The sequence below is a fragment of the Pleurodeles waltl genome, chromosome 9 (assembly GCF_031143425.1).
Source record: "Pleurodeles waltl isolate 20211129_DDA chromosome 9, aPleWal1.hap1.20221129, whole genome shotgun sequence".
NCBI classification, from domain to species: Eukaryota; Metazoa; Chordata; class Amphibia; order Caudata; family Salamandridae; genus Pleurodeles; species Pleurodeles waltl.
Genome location: NC_090448.1, coordinates 348,331,518 through 348,348,947, shown reverse-complemented (window position 1 = coordinate 348,348,947; position 17,430 = coordinate 348,331,518). Strand labels below are relative to the sequence as shown.

The 17,430-nt window shown below is 43.0% G+C and overlaps 1 protein-coding gene across 1 annotated transcript in view; it reads right to left on the bottom strand.

The window, feature by feature from the left end:
* Positions 1-17,430, bottom strand: part of PAF1 (PAF1 homolog, Paf1/RNA polymerase II complex component) — a 50,067-nt gene that overhangs the window by 22,471 nt on the left and 10,166 nt on the right. The window contains exons 2-9 of the mRNA XM_069206923.1: positions 10,453-10,482; positions 10,269-10,361; positions 8,918-9,039; positions 8,714-8,780; positions 8,264-8,365; positions 2,328-2,433; positions 862-930; positions 28-131 (exon numbers count right to left, since the gene is read on the bottom strand). Coding sequence (XP_069063024.1) covers positions 28-131; positions 862-930; positions 2,328-2,433; positions 8,264-8,365; positions 8,714-8,780; positions 8,918-9,039; positions 10,269-10,361; positions 10,453-10,482 — 693 coding nt within the window. The remainder of the gene's footprint in view (positions 1-27; positions 132-861; positions 931-2,327; positions 2,434-8,263; positions 8,366-8,713; positions 8,781-8,917; positions 9,040-10,268; positions 10,362-10,452; positions 10,483-17,430) is intronic.

Here is a 17,430-nt window from a genome sequence, read left to right as displayed (position 1 = left end):
CTGCTAAATAATGGAGACAGGTCGTACCTAATCATGGCCTGTGACATCATATCAAGTGCAGTTGAGCCCGTGGCCTCCTTGGGAGCTGGGTCAGAGTCGAAGATGACTTGGGCGCAGGGGTTAATCCACATCTGAAGGGAGAATAAAAACGTTTTTAATCCCGGTCTCTCTCAAGAGTAGCATCCAGGAGTACCCTGCAATAACTCTGGAACTTAAGAGCTGCCAATACCCAGAGTTGTCCAATTAGAAACAATAGATAACACCCACAGCGTAGAGTAAAGGTGGCAGCGCTCATGCTATGGCCTCGAAACAGGCTCTTCGATTTCAATAAACAAACATTTACAATTCAGACCTCAAATATACTTACAGAGACAGGTAGGGTTACCACCAATGTCTTACAAGCACTCACATCTACAAATCACATTTCAAAGACACATTCAGAGCTCAGTAACACTTGCTCACTCTAAGACCTTAGTCCACTGTTGTTTCACTAATCAGAAGGAGTTTGTTTTGCAGGCACCTGCACAACCTACAAAAACAACTCACATATTTGTGATTAAGGAAAGATTCTATCAATCCAAACAGTACCAACAGTAATTCTGAAGCAGGTATACTTACTAATTACAACCCAACCACCTGTACTTGCAGTATTACACAAGTGTTTTTGCATGCATTCAAAAAATTATACCTCACACAAATGTATGCTAGGGTAGAATTGCTTATTGTACACAATAACGGGTCTCACACAAATGTCTTCATAATTAGATATCAAATATGGAGAGAGCTTTTGGCAGAAATATTCATACCTTGATGGTAGTCTGTTACTGGAAACGTTGTTGCTTAAGAGAAAACACGTCTTACCTTGAAGTCAGGGAATACTGGCATAACCTCCACAGGTGTAACACGAGGTTTACTATAGTGCTGAGCAATCTAAAACACAACAACAAATGATCATAAGGAAATGAAGACAGCTCCACTCCTCGACAAGAAAATGCTTTATTCCTACCTAATGCCCCCTATATAATATTTAGGCCCTCCATTCAGACACCGTAATGTAAACAAAAAACTAGTTTGGAAGAAGGTTGGGATACAAAGTCTACAAACAGAAAGTGCATTTTCTAGCGTAGTATATGTATGTTCATTCCTTAGGTTCACTGAAGAGACTTCCAACAGGTCTCAAGAATGCCTAACATTTCTAGTTGTGAAAAGGGTGTGAAGGAAACTGTAAAGGGAAGAAAGTGAGTAATGATTGATACACAGGCTGTGTTACTGGCAAGGAACAAACCTTTCTTTCTGGGGTTGCGCTATATAGAACCATTTATAATTATACAAATGTCTGCCGTAGGAGAGGTGAAGGAAGTGGCAGGGAAGGTTGTGACCATCAACATTAGAAGCTTGGGCATGCATGGTACAGTGACTAGTGTGTTTCTGTAGGCAAAAGCTACAAAGGACGACAAAGGTGGCAAATTTACAAAGCATTGTGATAAACCTGTGTAAAAGCGATGTAACTGCATGGGACTGATGGCAAAGGGATTCAGGGCAACAGTTTATGTTAAGAGATTTGTATAGTACCCTCCAGCCATCAATACGGAGTCATGGGACTTTCTGGCTCCAATACCTTTAAGACTTGGCCATATGTGGGTTTGGTATGTGCACTGCACGGCTACAGGTAGGAGTATGACAGGGCTACTAGTCAGACATTTAAGATAATTTCTAAATGTGTTATCCTTGCTAAGGAAAAATACTTATTTTGCATATTTAACCAGAATACTCTGTCCCTTTGCCTCAACTTCGGGTCTATGTAGCCAGTGTAACCTAAATCTACACTCCTATGGTCTCCTACCCTGTTGCAGGAGTGCCACACATCCTTGAGCAACATTTGCTAGAACGTAAGAACCATTACTGGAGCTACATTGTCCATTCCCTAATGTGGAACTTGGGACTGTTGGGATCTGTTCATTAAGCACCATGCAAAGACAAATGACCAAACACATCAAGTCCTACAGCACCAGGCCCCCGGCATCAAACTCAAACAGCATCCATTGACAATGATTAAAAATCCCCTTAGCTCTTTACCTATGCCTCTCTGCACTGAAAACTGTTCATGAAATCCCATATCCACAGACCACGATACAGCCTACAATTCCTCCTTCACTATTCCTAGTTCAGATATCTCATGCAACATGTTTAAAGTCCCCTCTACCCCTTCCACCATGCATCCAAACAATGACTATCTTGCATTACATTGTCCTATAACATCACAAACCAGAATGTTTGTGTGGCACAACAAAGATTTTCCCATCCATACCCTGAAATCACACCCTCACCGATTTTTGTGCATCCTCAAATGTTTTCTCAATAGCAGAGATCTGGCTGTCTCTATCTTTATAGATCTCCTCCTCTGTGAACTGCTGTTTGACAGACACACCAATCCTGTGTGGGAAAGGAAGATTTTATTAGTTTGTTGCACCCATTTCCATGCACACATGAGAAAATAAAGGACTTGCGTCAAAGGTACATCAGTGAGGCCACAAATTCATGCAAGGTTGCTCTATGCCACAAAAGACTGCATCCCACGTATTGACCAAGGCCATTACCTCTCTTGCACTCAATCCCTAACTTCTACCGAGCAGGATAACGAAACAAGAATCATGGCAGACAGGTGGATAGCAACTGTAATGCAAGATGTAGGTAATACTGTTTCTTCCCTCACAAATCTATGTGTGGACAACAATAAAAGGCAAACAACAGGATGATAAAGCAAACATCTTGTAAAACTGCTTAACCAACCTGTGTTTCTGCACAGGAGTCTGTGAGCAAATTTGTGAGAGTCCCCTAGAGGGGCCTGTCATACCAGTTCTTATTGTTGAGTAAATGGTTTTGTGAAAAATCAATGCCGTCTTGTAGTTGTGAAAGATATTTATGGGATATCACCACAAAATTGGACTAATGGTAGCACCAATAAATTAGGTAGAAGCATGGTTTTCATTGGTATTTTGTTCCCAGGAGGCAGAGAGACTGGATGAAGGTACCCAGTTAAGAAAACTACAGAGCAGTTCTGGCAAACAAGTTAGGAAGCCGGTGTTGAATCAATGAAAAAGGTGGGCGAATCACTCTTTTAGTTGAATTGAACGTTAGAGAAAAGTTTAGGGATGAACAAACATTAAGCCATGAGATTTAGGGACTAACTTTCCTTTTCAAACAACCTATGCCTTTTAGTTTGAGAGTAACTACAGGTCTTTGAGCTTTTATACCAAGAAGCCTTCAAATAAAATGTTTTTGTCTTACAGAAAATTTGCCGCTGTACATCTGAATAATGCTGAAATTCAACACAGTTTGGGATGCTGTTAAATAAAGTTTACAAGAATCACTTTGAAAAATTTCATTTGAGTTTTCTGTGTGAGGAAGAAAGAATACTGTTAATGGTCCTTGATGGTGGGTTAATGTTCTCCAATAGCCAAAAGAAATGGCATTTGTTGCAACATGCTGTTGATCTTCCTTGAAGCCACAACTGTTGAGTTAACAATAATAGACTCATGCAGGTGCACACTATACACTCCGGAATCAAACTCAATATATTGTTTTGAGAACAATCCCTTCACTTCGGGAGTGGAGAGTCCTGTTCTGCGGTAGATATAGTAACCTATAGTTGGCCAAGGACATGACAGTTAAATCCGCCAGGCTCACTTGGGTGAAATCAAAATATTAGGCAGGTACTACACTCGTACAGTGAAAGGAGGCAAAAATCTCCCTGACCAGAACAGAAGAAACTGTCGCCTCAGGTAGCCCCCTCTCCTGCACACTAAAGGTGTGTACTGGAGGCATATAAAAATGGCGATAACCTGACCCAGAGAAGTTCCCAGGTCACAAAAACGAATTCAAAATTCCTGTTCCCATTTGTCTGAGGCATGAATAAGTCTGCTAAGCTTCTTCAGTCCCATAACCTGGACTCTAGATAAATTAATAATGATTAATGAAATATTTTGCCTCTGCTTCCAGTCCCAAAGAGCAAGACCAACCAGCACAGGTGGATAAACTAAATGCCTTGTCATACTTTTTGAAGAGCACAGCAGTGGTGCTGGCTCTGGAATAGCAACAGACCCAAAGGAAGGCGTGCAAAGAACTTTCACAATAATGCTTTATGACTGGGATGTTCACTTGCAGCTAACTGCTTGTTTTGTCAACAGGACTAGTGTTATACTGCTCTGTTACAACACCAACTAATGTCTGTTAAGATGATGATGAGACCTGAAAAATTAGCAACCTAAAGAAAACCTCTTAAAGATTTCTTGTCACATGGGGGCCAGATGAAGGGAAAAAAACGAAACTATGGGTATCCTAGCCAGCTTTTGTTGTCATGATTTCATTGGGAGGACAACTGCTGCCAACTCATCTACAATCTTGTAAGTGGAATTAAAAGAAACCCAGAGACCTCAGGCCAATGCCCTCCCTGGATCAACCAGCTCAGATAGTTCCAGGGAGGACTATGAGCATACTGGCAGAGACAAGTCCATATTAAGACAAATCAAATTATTCCTGTAAGGAAATGCCTCCTTGGCATGGTTGCCCCCTGACTTTTTGCCTTTGCTGATGCTATGTTTACAATTGAAAGTGTGCTGAGGCCTGCTAACCAGGCCCCAGCACCAGTGTTCTTTCCCTAACCTGTACTTTTGTATCCACAATTGGCAGACCCTGGCATCCAGATAAGTCCCTTGTAGCTGGTACTTCTAGTACCAAGGGCCCTGATGCCAAGGAAGGTCTCTAAGGGCTGCAGCATGTCTTATGCCACCCTGGAGACCTCTCACTCAGCACAGACACACTGCTTGCCAGCTTGTGTGTGCTAGTGAGGACAAAACGAGTAAGTCGACATGGCACTCCCCTCAGGGTGCCATGCCAGCCTCTCACTGCCTATGCAGTATAGGTAAGACACCCCTCTAGCAGGCCTTACAGCCCTAAGGCAGGGTGCACTATACCATAGGTGAGGGTACCAGTGCATGAGCATGGTACCCCTACAGTGTCTAAACAAAACCTTAGACATTGTAAGTGCAGGGTAGCCATAAGAGTATATGGTCTGGGAGTCTGTCAAACACGAACTCCACAGCATCATAATGGCTACACTGAAAACTGGGAAGTTTGGTATCAAACTTCTCAGCACAATAAATGCACACTGATGCCAGTGTACATTCTATTGCAAAATACACCCCAGAGGGCACCTTAGAGGTGCCCCCTGAAACTTAACCGACTGTCTGTGTAGGCTGACTAGTTCCAGCAGCCTGCCACACTAGAGACATGTTGCTGGCCCCATGGGGAGAGTGCCTTTGTCACTCTGAGGCCAGTAACAAAGCCTGCACTGGGTGGAGATGCTAACACCTCCCCCAGGCAGGAGCTGTGACACCTGGCGGTGAGCCTCAAAGGCTCACCCCTTTGTCACAGCCCAGCAGGGCACTCCAGCTTAGTGGAGTTGCCCGCCCCCTCCGGCCACGGCCCCCACTTTTGGCGGCAAGGCTGGAGGGAACAAAGAAAGCAACAAGGAGGAGTCACTGGCCAGTCAGGACAGCCCCTAAGGTGTCCTGAGCTGAGGTGACTCTAACTTTTAGAAATCCTCCATCTTGCAGATGGAGGATTCCCCCAATAGGGTTAGGATTGTGACCCCCTCCCCTTGGGAGGAGGCACAAAGAGGGTGTACCCACCCTCAGGGCTAGTAGCCATTGGCTACTAACCCCCCAGACCTAAACACGCCCTTAAATTTAGTATTTAAGGGCTACCCTGAACCCTAGAAAATTAGATTCCTGCGACAACAAGAAGAAGGACTGCCCAGCTGAAAACCCCTGCAGAGGAAGACCAGAAGACAACAACTGCCTTGGCTCCAGAAACTCACCGGCCTGTCTCCTGCCTTCCAAAGAACTCTGCTCCAGCGACGCCTTCCAAAGGGACCAGCGACCTCTGAATCCTCTGAGGACTGCCCTGCTTCGACGACGACCAGAAACTCCAGAGGACAGCGGACCTGCTCCAAAAAGACTGCAACTTTGTTTCAAGGAGCAGCTTTAAAGACCCCTGCAACTCCCCGCAAGAAGCGTGAGACTTGCAACACTGCACCCGGCGACCCCGACTCGGCTGGTGGAGAACCAACACCTCAGGGAGGACCCCCGGACTACTCTCCGACTGTGAGTACCAAAACCTGTCCCCCCTGAGCCCCCACAGCGCCGCCTGCAGAGGGAATCCCGAGGCTTCCCCTGACCGCAACTCTCTGAAACCTAAGTCCCGACGCCTGGAAAAGACCCTGCACCCGCAGCCCCCAGGACCTGAAGGACCGGACTTTCACTGGAGAAGTGACCCCCAGGAGTCCCTCTCCCTTGCCCACGTGGAGGTTTCCCCGAGGAAGCCCCCCCCTTGCCTGCCTGCAGCGCTGAAGAGATCCGTTGATCTCTCATAGACTAACATTGCAAACCCGACGCTTGTTTCTACACTGCACCCGGCCGCCCCCGCGCTGCTGAGGGTGAAATTTCTGTGTGGGCTTGTGTCCCCCCCGGTGCCCTACAAAATTCCCCGGGTCTGCCCTCCGAAGACGCGGGTACTTACCTGCAAGCAGACCGGAACCGGGGCACCCCCTTCTCTCCATTCTAGCCTATGCGTTTTGGGCACCACTTTGAACTCTGCACCTGACCGGCCCTGAGCTGCTGGTGTGGTGACTTTGGGGTTGCTCTGAACCCCCAACGGTGGGCTACCTTGGACCAAGAACTGAACCCTGTAAGTGTCTTACTTACCTGGTAAAACTAACAAAAACTTACCTCCCCCAGGAACTGTGAAAATTGCACTAAGTGTCCACTTTTAAAGTAGCTATTTGTCAATAACTTGAAAAGTATACATGCAATTGAAATGATTCAAAGTTCCTAATGTACTTACCTGCAATACCTTTCAAACAAGATATTACATGTTAAATTTGAACCTGTGGTTCTTAAAATAAACTAAGAAAAGATATTTTTCTATAACAAAACCTATTGGCTGGATTTGTCTCTGAGTGTGTGTACCTCATTTATTGTCTATGTGTATGTACAACAAATGCTTAACACTACTCCTTGGATAAGCCTACTGCTCGACCACACTACCACAAAATAGAGCATTAGTATTATCTATTTTTACCACTATTTTACCTCTAAGGGGAACCCTTGGACTCTGTGCATGCTATTCCTTACTTTGAAATAGCACATACAGAGCCAACTTCCTACAATTCCCCATAGTGTAAATAAATTCCCACCTGGACTAGTTCATCAGAACTCAAGTGAGTGAAACTATATGCAAATTTGCCTAGGTGGAGGTTTTGTAAGGACCAAGTTGGATATGCATACTTAATGAAACATGCAAGTTAGGAAAGACATACATCTCCCGGTGGTGCAAATAAACTAGCATGTTCTTGGTGAGCACCCATGGTGCTGCATTTGGCTAAATAAGAACTAACCTGTACTGCTAATGTGTTCACACTTCCAGTTAAAGCACAGGTCTCCTTTACACTATTTGGTACAATTAAAGGTGCACAACAGATCTAGTGCTTAAAACCAAACGAACATCTACCCCACTTAGGGTGATAAGTGTGTTTAAATGTCAGGTCCTGATGTCTACTTCTATCTAACAACAGTAAAGATTTTGTTACTTTGCTTGTATCTTAAAGCAAATAGGGAGAATTTATTAAAGGCAAACAGCAAGAACTTTTTATGTAAAAGAAAGACAGAACACTGACAGTGAACCCCAATTTAGTGAAGAGCCCGTGAGACACAGTAGTCTGAATCTTTAAACTATAATGCACATTTGTAGGTGTGGGGTGTTACACAGGGGAAGGTCAGGTCACTTAATGACCACCCAGTCGCACAAAAATAGTACGCTTAGGATCACTTCTCTTAATCACGTCTTCTTGTGGCTTGAACATATAAAAAAGGTTCAACCCCACACAATGAACAAACAGAAGTAGGACACCCCTTCTCTCCACCAGGACTCCCTATACCGTATTCATTTCGTCTTGTATTTACTCTTGAACACAAATATGGCTCACTTAATCATCAACATCCTACAGTAAAATAGAATAGTAACTTGAACACAACAGCCAAGAGATATCTCACAACAACATCAATAGTATAGTTTTTTACTTGGACTTTACTATACACAAATCAAACCTACCTCATTTATACCAGGATTACTTATACACACACACACACACACACACACACACACACACACACACACACACACACACACGCGACCCTTTACTTACTTGACTTCTGGCTTCTCATTGGAGACTCCATATCGGTTAAACTCAGTAGAGATATACTCTGTTTTTCTCATCCAGGGCACCACTTTGGCGTGCTGTTGAGACCTAGAACAGAACACAGCCCATGTAAGAGAGTTTATACACTGGACCTTAAAATATCCTGAAGTTAGCATGGGAGAGAGGAAGGCAAGCTAAAGTCACTATTCGGCAACATTATACTTTTCGGACACAACAGTGGGACATTGGGAAAGCAAATTAACTTCAGCACAGTTGGTATGCTCTCCTGAGAGCATGTGCAAAAGAATATGACGGAGATCTATGATTACAAAATAGGAGTGAGACCAGAATATGAGCCAGTATTTGGAATAAAGGTGCAGGGAAAAAGTGAAGTACAGAAATATCTACCTACACATCCCACAGGTCCATCTGTCCCTGCAGTACTCAGTTTCTCACCTCTTGGAGCTGCTTGGTGCCTGGATTTCTTCTTCTAACAGCTTCTCATCTGCAAGGTCCAGAAGAACTAAAAAACAGGAAAAACATACTATTTAGATTAAGTGGTGTTCACTCCTTTCTGGCATGGCAACCTCTACAAGTGCCAGCATGTATTCTTTCCCCAGAGCAGCGGTCCTTGTACGTTCTGTGGATCTAGCCACTTACCAAGTGGGTCGATGCGGTAGGTGTCAGGGTTGATCAGATCAATGGTCACACCAAGATCAGGTTCTGTTAAAAGGTCATGTCTGTGCTGCTTTTCCAAAGACGTGGCCTTGTACTGCACAAACCTAGGGGAGACAACCATGTCAAGAGGTTGCTGAAACAATGGCCCTACTCTGTTGGTTCCACAACACACCCTCTCTGAAGTAATATATTCTCTTCCAGCACCCAGTGTGCTACCACCCATGGCTCCAAACATGCCCCTCTCTGGCCATTTCTCGTACTCTTTTACAACTGTGACACTTCCCTAATCCCTTAATTGTACTACATCTTTCCACTGTCTGCTGGCACACAATCTTACCCTCTCTGCCTGTAACCCACCAATCCACCTCTGTAATAACTCCGCCTCCCATCCATCTACCAGTACATGCACTCACATATGCTCACAACCTCAACACCCCAGATTTGCCAAACTCTACGAGCACCCATAGGCTGCCAAGTAATCCTGCTTCTCCCCACCACTATCTACAGCAATAAGTCTCCCATTTCCTGCATTATTATTAAAGTGCATTATGAGGTGGTAATCCCAGCTTGTTCATTCGGTCAATCCCCATTTTACCAAACATCCCAACTCTTTAGCACATAACACCTGTTCACTCTTTCTGAAAGCATAAGCAAAATTAATGTTAACTGTTTGTTTCTCTACACATAAATGAAAACATGTAGATAGCAACTACATTATAGAAAGGCCTTTTCTTGGAAACACCAGTTTGCTAGCATACTTGAGAATACTGCTAGGGCCTTAAAAACTATTTCTTCAAATTGCTGGGTGAGGCGGTCACCCGCAGCAAAGTCCATAGCACCACCTGCTCAGGCACTGAAATGAGTAATTCCTGAGAAACTGTCTATAGACCTTGACCTGTACTCTGGCACTCTATTTTCCCTGCTCTGCTGATACCATCTATTGACCTACATCAACACAGCCAACTTCACTCAACAACTCACTAAAAGCATCCCCACAAGCTTCACTTTCCTGGTATCTTGAGACCCACTCTTCCCCAGTTTTCTGCTACCATTTCCTTTAATAGTACATCCACCATATCTCCCGCCCACGTCTCTACCTCTTCCTGCCACAAGGGTTTCTTTAGCGAAAGGTGCTACCTCTCACCTATCCAACTCTCCAATCTCCTCATACTCATCTCTCAGTGGTTCAATTATTCCCCTCACCCAAAACGCATCATCTTCTAATCTGGGGCCTACATATCAATCTTGACTGTTACTTCTGAAAAACTGCCTAGGGGTGTCACTACATCTCTTGCTCACAAGGTTTGCTCTAGTGTGATGACAGGATCTTTACCTGTTCTGGTCAAATGGATAAGTGATGAATTTTGGATCAAATGGAATGTCAGGCAGGGTATTGCAATATTTTACTCTGCAGATTACCCCTGATCTGAAAAATAGAGGAAACAGACAATTATCATGGAGCATCTAGATAACAGTGAAGGGGTTAGTTGTAACAATTATCTGAAACAAGTACTCACCTTTCAGGCACAGTTCTATGCGAGTTCTGCCTGGAAAAGAAAGTGTAATATTGTAGGTGGAGAAGAATACGTTTTGTAAAACAAGCAACACATGGTACAAAAAAAGACAGTGCCTAGGAATAAAGAGAACAGACAATCCTCTCAAGATCATCTGTGCTGGTAGCACATGCCTCCCAATAGCTCATGCATTTTTATGTTCTCTTTTCCTTATAAACTTGCATGATAGGGCTTCCACCTTCTCCTTGGCAGACATTGTACAATTTATTGATTGTTAGATAGATGAGAGAGCTTAGCATCTACCAGACGGCTGTTCAAATAGGTTTGAATACCAGATAGGACGACTAAGACTTTCACAGTTCTGTTATTTAAGGGCTGTACAATTCGGTTTCTAGTGTGCACTGTATTAATAAGAATGTATTTTGTAGCTCACTGTGTAGTGCCAAATAGAGACAGGGCACTGTTAAAAATAAGAGACAAAAAGCCTTTGCTAGCTTAAATAAGGTCAGCAGCGCATCAAAGTATTCCATTTTGATAAGTCCAAAAACAGCAATTTACATAGGTTTGTGGGAAAACAATCAATCACCTTCAGTGTATAACTGAGGCCGAAAAAATCCCAGCTCAGGGCGTATGGAGAGAAATGTGATTATACTAGCAAGACTCATTATGATCACTAATGATATCTGGAAATAAATGTACCTCAGCAAAGAAGCTGGTTCCTGAACAAGGTCAATAAAATGAAAGAAAACTGCCACAAATCCCAAACCTTTGCCCTATTCTCCCAATACCAATCACTGTCCATCCACCCCGAGTTTCAAACCTGCTTGACAGAGAAAATGGCAAAAAAATGGTAAACTTAAAAACAAAAACAAAAATCACATCTGCCCCTGCCAGCCTAACTTAACCTCCTTTGTGACAGAACCCTTCAACACACAAACATCCTTACTAGTAAAACCTCCCCTACAAGTCAAGTCCACATAAACATATTATCCACTCTACTGTGCCTGAGCAACTTACCACTTAACAAAAATTCTTCCTTGGCCGGCGGGAAGATTGAGAAGCTGGTCACCCACTATTATAGGAATACAGCAAAATCAATTAATCTGTGCAGCATTGGCAATCTGGGTCCAGAGCATACTGAAGGAGCAAGAGTACCAGAATCACTAGCATGACTCATCACTTTGACATCTCAGTAAACGCCCTATTGGATTAATTTCTTCCTCTAGAATATATTACATATATTGGCAATTGGATCAATGACTTCCACAATGACCACCTATCTTTCAAGAATATACCAACTTTGTTGGAAAATGTGGCCTTCAAATTCTCAGATGAATACCAACGATGTTTAGAGCCAACAAAAAGCGAAACATGGACCAATAGGTACCATCCAATGTAGGGTGCACCGTGCATTTTGAAGTGGCCTTATTACTGCACTAACCATGATATACAAACTGCATTTAACTGAGCATAAGTCAAAACAAAGCTAGTTCTAATGGCATATCCCCCTTACAGAATGAAAGCAAGAAAACCTTCAGTGCTTACATAGTTAAAGGATATTTAGGGACAAAACTCAAGCACTAACAGATCTCTTCTGTCCAATCCTCTTCCTTGTGTTTGGAATCCCAATAAAAAGTCAGCAAAGAATTCAACCTAGAAGGGCGAGGTCATCTACTCATTCTGCAAAACAAATATGCATCCAAAAATCCTAAAAACCCAGGAACATCCTGACTCTCTTTACATTACAATAGTAAAGCAAACACAGTCAGATCTCTTATTCTCAGAAGTGCAAATTAATCCAACACCATGCATAGGTCGCCATGACAAACAATGTATACAACTTAAACTGTAATGGAATTTATCTATGGGTATCAGCTTTGCACCACTGTTCATTTTATTTTGTGAAGGTAAGATGGAGCTGCCAAGTGGACTGATCTGTCCGCCCCAGAATTCGGTGTTTGTCCTCATGGTCACAGGCATGAATTCCAGGGGCGCCTACTCGCCCTTGCCTTGTTCTGAGGTCCATAACGTGAATACCACTGAATTGGGTAAAAATAAAGACATGTTGCTGAGCACCAAGATGCTGCAAGGGATGAACATGCCCTTAACAAATACATTAGGTTATTCTTGCCAATACCACTGGCTTGCACAATTCTGACCTTTGTTCTAGTAGATACATCACTGGATTTGGATCACTGCATTTGGAAATATTTTCCAAGTCTTACTCAACAGCAGTGTCAGTGCTAACCTGCCGCATATGTCTTAACTGATGGAACCTTTACTACTGATAGTGGATCCCAAAAGGCAGAAACTCTCCACAACTCTTTGGTCTCCTCCATCATCTTTAAAATTGCCTGCTGCATCGGTTGTCATTTTTCGTTTTGTTTTTTTAATAACCTTTTATAGAAAAAGAGAAGGGATAGCCACATTGTAAAGTTTCACTATAAGTACATCATAGTGGCAACAAGCATTGGCAAAGACAATAGCTCTTTTGCCTATGCAAGAACTATTGACTTTGGCAATGTGTTTAGTCATGTTGTACATCAGTGTGACTGCTGTTCGGTATGGCTTAAAGTTAGTGGTGTGGAGGGCTGTGAAGTGGAGTGGACTGGAGTAGAGTGAAGTAGAGAGAAGGACATAACAATACACACACAAGGAATCGTCCATGCACTACTGCCATCAAGTACTAAGCTCACATAACTCAGCCCCCAAAAGCACAAGCCACAAAAACAAAAAACAAAAAACGGGACCTTGTGGTCATTTAAGCACTCATGGTCAGGTCGAGTTTACGCTATCAAACTAAATTGTAAAAAGAAAGAAAGAAATAGTACTTCAATCACAGTGCTTGCAGCGAACGGACATTAGGTTAGAGAAATCAATTTGTGCTTCGTCCATGTGACACATAAAGAATAGAAGTAAAGAAGGAACGGACTCCTGGGACATGATGCCCAATTAAACGGCAGTTAAGAAGTATGATAATAATGACAACAAATGGTAAGTAATGGGTGGGCTAAAAGCTCCTGTTAAGGATTTCTTCTTTTTTTTTTTTTTAGATACATTTGCATGCGCACTGCCTCCAAGCTCAACATACAAAGGGGAATAATGTACATTACATTAAGTCTGTAAAAGCTGACTGCATGGGGCATACTTCCTGGGTTATGAATGTACATTCTGGTGCTATGTCTCGAAAAAACACGGCAAGCCCTGCTCGTTTTTTACTGCATCCATATTGTAAGGAAGTTGCCCTTTCTGTTGGAGCATCCCCACTTTTTGCTAGATGTTGCTGGTTTTGTGCTATTGACCCATCAAAGTGTATGTACAACTGGCTAATACCCGATTGGCATCTTTAAAATTACCTACACACCTATAAGTCCCTAGTATATGGTGTAATATGTATCCAGGGCTAGTAAGTTAGATGTCATTAGATGACTGCAGCCCTTATTGTGCCACAAATGCTGTAGCAAAGTAAAACAAGCATTTGCAATGCAATAGGTCTCACATTTGCTGGAGTTAGAGCTATTGGCGTTATAAATGCATAACTGGACTTTTCTTGCCAAATAATCTGGTCAACCCTGACACATAATTTGGTCCTCTCTGCCGCATTATAACAGTGGCCCTGCATATAACTAATGCACTTCTATTTACCTGCTTCCTCCATCTTCAGCAAAAAATTTAAATATTGCCATTATTATATTTTTTATTATTATTATTTTGGGGGTCCCTCCAAACCAGTGTGGGGACCCAGAGATGACCTAGACAGAAAGAGCCACATTATGCAGGGAGTTAGGGATAAAATGTTTTGTAAAAGGAATGCCCCACAGAGCATTATGGGCCAAGTTTCCAAGTGCAGCGACTGTAATGCTCACCATAAAAATAAAGTTTGTAAGAAACATGGTCATGTAATCATATAGTCAGCCCCTAAAGGGCATAACCACACGAAAACAGAATGACAGAACGTAATGCAGTATAACCATATATTTAGCCCCTAGAGGGCGTAGTGAATTACACATTTTCATGCCTACTAGAATAATATTACAAACTACACCCAACTGTAAAACAAAGGTTCCATCCATGATAGAAGTTGAAAAGACACTGAATGGTGGGAGGGGTTATTATTTTAACCTAGCGGGCGGACCTAGAGATGCCCTAGACAGCGTGTTGTGCTGAACATTTTGATGATGGCCCCACTGTTCTAGGACCACCACATGGTGAGGTATGGGCAAAAGTGTTTTGTAAAAGGAAGACCCCGCAAAGCATAAGTGGGCAAGTTTCTGAGTGCAGCAAATATTGTAATAACTTGACTGTAATGCTCAGAACAGCCCCTAGAGGACACCATAATGAAAATAGCATTTATAAGAAACATGGCCATGTAACCATATAGTCAGCATCTAGAGTGCATAACAACATGAAAACAGAATGGCAGAAAGTAATGCAGTCTAACCGTATATGTAACTCCTAGAGGAAGTAGTGCCTTACACATTCAGGCCTAGCAGGGCTACTGCAATACTTTTACAAACAAAGGCCCTTAAAACACAAACTACTCACAGCTCTAAAACAAAAGTTCTGGCCATGAGAGAGCTTAAAAAGACATTGAATGGTGTGATATCCAGAATCACAAACAAATATTATATATATATATATATATATATATATACATATACACACACACACACATATATATACACACATATATATATATATATACACACACACACATATATACATACACACACACACATATATACATAGACACACACACAAACTCATCAGAAGTAGGCCTTAAGCCACTGGAGATGCACAGACCTGGTGAACGAGGGGCAGCAGCCAGTGCTTAATTTGATTCAGTGGTTGCCAGTGTGCAGACATTTTCTGCAATCATGAGAGGGGAAAAAAACACAAAGGGGAAAGAAAAAGGAAGTGAAAGATGGAAAACTCACAAAGGAAGAAAGAAGGAGCCCACAAAAGAGAGCTAAAGGGGCAAAGAGTGTCTGGCAGAGGATTAAAGAGGCCAGGAATAGATTCAAGAGTACTCAACCTTGCTATTCGGAGCCCTAACATTTAATAGTGCTGGAGTGTAATTATGTTGTATGGTATGGATTTCTGTTGAGTGGCTTGGTTAGGAACTGTGTGTGTAACATTGTTGAATTATATTGTGTGGATTTAAATTATGTGGTGTGGAGTGGAATTAAGTGGGTTTGAGTGGAAATGTGTGGTGTGGAATTGTTTGGCTTTGAATTGTGTGCACTTAAGTTGTGTGGTATTGAGTGGAGCTCTGTGTATTGGAATTATGTGGACAGGAATTATGTGGTATTGCGTGCAGTGGAATTATGTTGAGTGGGACTGTGCATAGAGCCTAATTATGTGGAGTATGTGTTGTGGAGTGGGGTGAAGGGGATTTATGTGGCATGGCATTGAATTATATAGCATGATGTGAAATTTTGTGGAGTGTATTGGATGCATGTGGTGTGTAGTGGAACTGTGTGGTGTGGAATTATGTAGTGTGGATTGGAATTGTGTGGACTTGAATTATGTTGAGTGGTGTGGAAATGTGTGGTGTTCCGTTTGACAAGGGCCAGTAAAGCAAGTCAAAATGAGTGAAATATAAGCGGGATAGTACTTCTGCCAGTTATATGTAAGAATCTGTTATCACTGAATGGCCAGTAAGGCATATACATTTTATACCACAATAATCCCATATAAAAACAATGCTATAGGTGGAAGTGTGTGTTTAATACTAAAATCAATCAGGGCTTATGCATAAAATAAAAAAGGAGCACGACAAGTACACAGAGTGCCAGTTAGCAACAAGGAACCATAAATATAATTTGGAACACACTGATGCAGAATCAACCATATTAAACGTAGGTAGCGTTTTGCTAAATTTGCAACAAATGGTGCTGCAAAAGACCGACAGAGCATCAGAAACCACAAGCCCTTGAAGAGAGACGAGATGACTGCACTCCTCGTGTTGCGTCAGCATCTAAAACAGAAATTGGAAAATAAGGCTGGAAAAGTATTTTATTTTTATTTTAACAGAATGAAAAGTCTTGCAAGCATTCTTGCCTCACATTCCAAGGAGCAGACCAGCCTGAGAAGATTTATAGCCCCAATAAAGGAGCTAAGCAATGATCTGTGTGCTTAGGACCTGTAACAGCACTCGCACAACCATATCCCACAAGGTATGGGGATAACTGCCCAATAGGCATAAGCTGTTCACTGACTACAATGATAGGCTGGCAAAAGAAAACATTTTTTTGCCTAAACTATTTAGCCTCTTGGATTCCCTGCCCGAGGGGAGCGGCAGGGATCGCGCCATGGGAAGATGAGGCTTGGACTATCAAGCTCTCGGGGTGGGATGTTGGGTGAGGAAACTAGGATCACCTGGAGCAGGGGGGGGTGGCAGTGGGCAATTGTCCTATTTACAGGAGATCCTGTGCTTGGACCAAGTTCCCAGTAAGACATGAGTCAGTGCTTCATTAAAAGGACAATACGGAGGTCAGATGAGGAAGCCCCAAGGTGAAGCACTTCCATCAAGGGATTAGTCTTGACCACCATAGAGAAAGTTTGAGATCAACAATCTCTGCTGCCCTCTTCACCACCATTGCATAAGATGCTCCTTCCACCGTAGTCACTGTGGGGTGGGGGGGGGGGGGCATCCGCAAGATGCCACTGGCTTCTCCTAGTTCCTCATACTAGTCCAATGAAGTCAGGGTCTCTACCAAGTATTCTAAAGGGTCAAGTGAACTCTCCCATTTCCTCCCCCCCATACCTGGCTGTTCCAGAAAACACTCAGGCAGAGACCTAGGACAAATGGGCCCCGTCAGCCACAGAATCGCCACTGATCAACCCCACTCTGACCCATCAGAAATGGGAATGGGGCTGGCACTGGTGGTGGGTGCCAGGGGCATCAAGCCAGAGAAGTTTGCGTTAGCACAACTGGCGCCGATCCGGATCTCTGAGACCGCATCGGAGCCAAGGTCA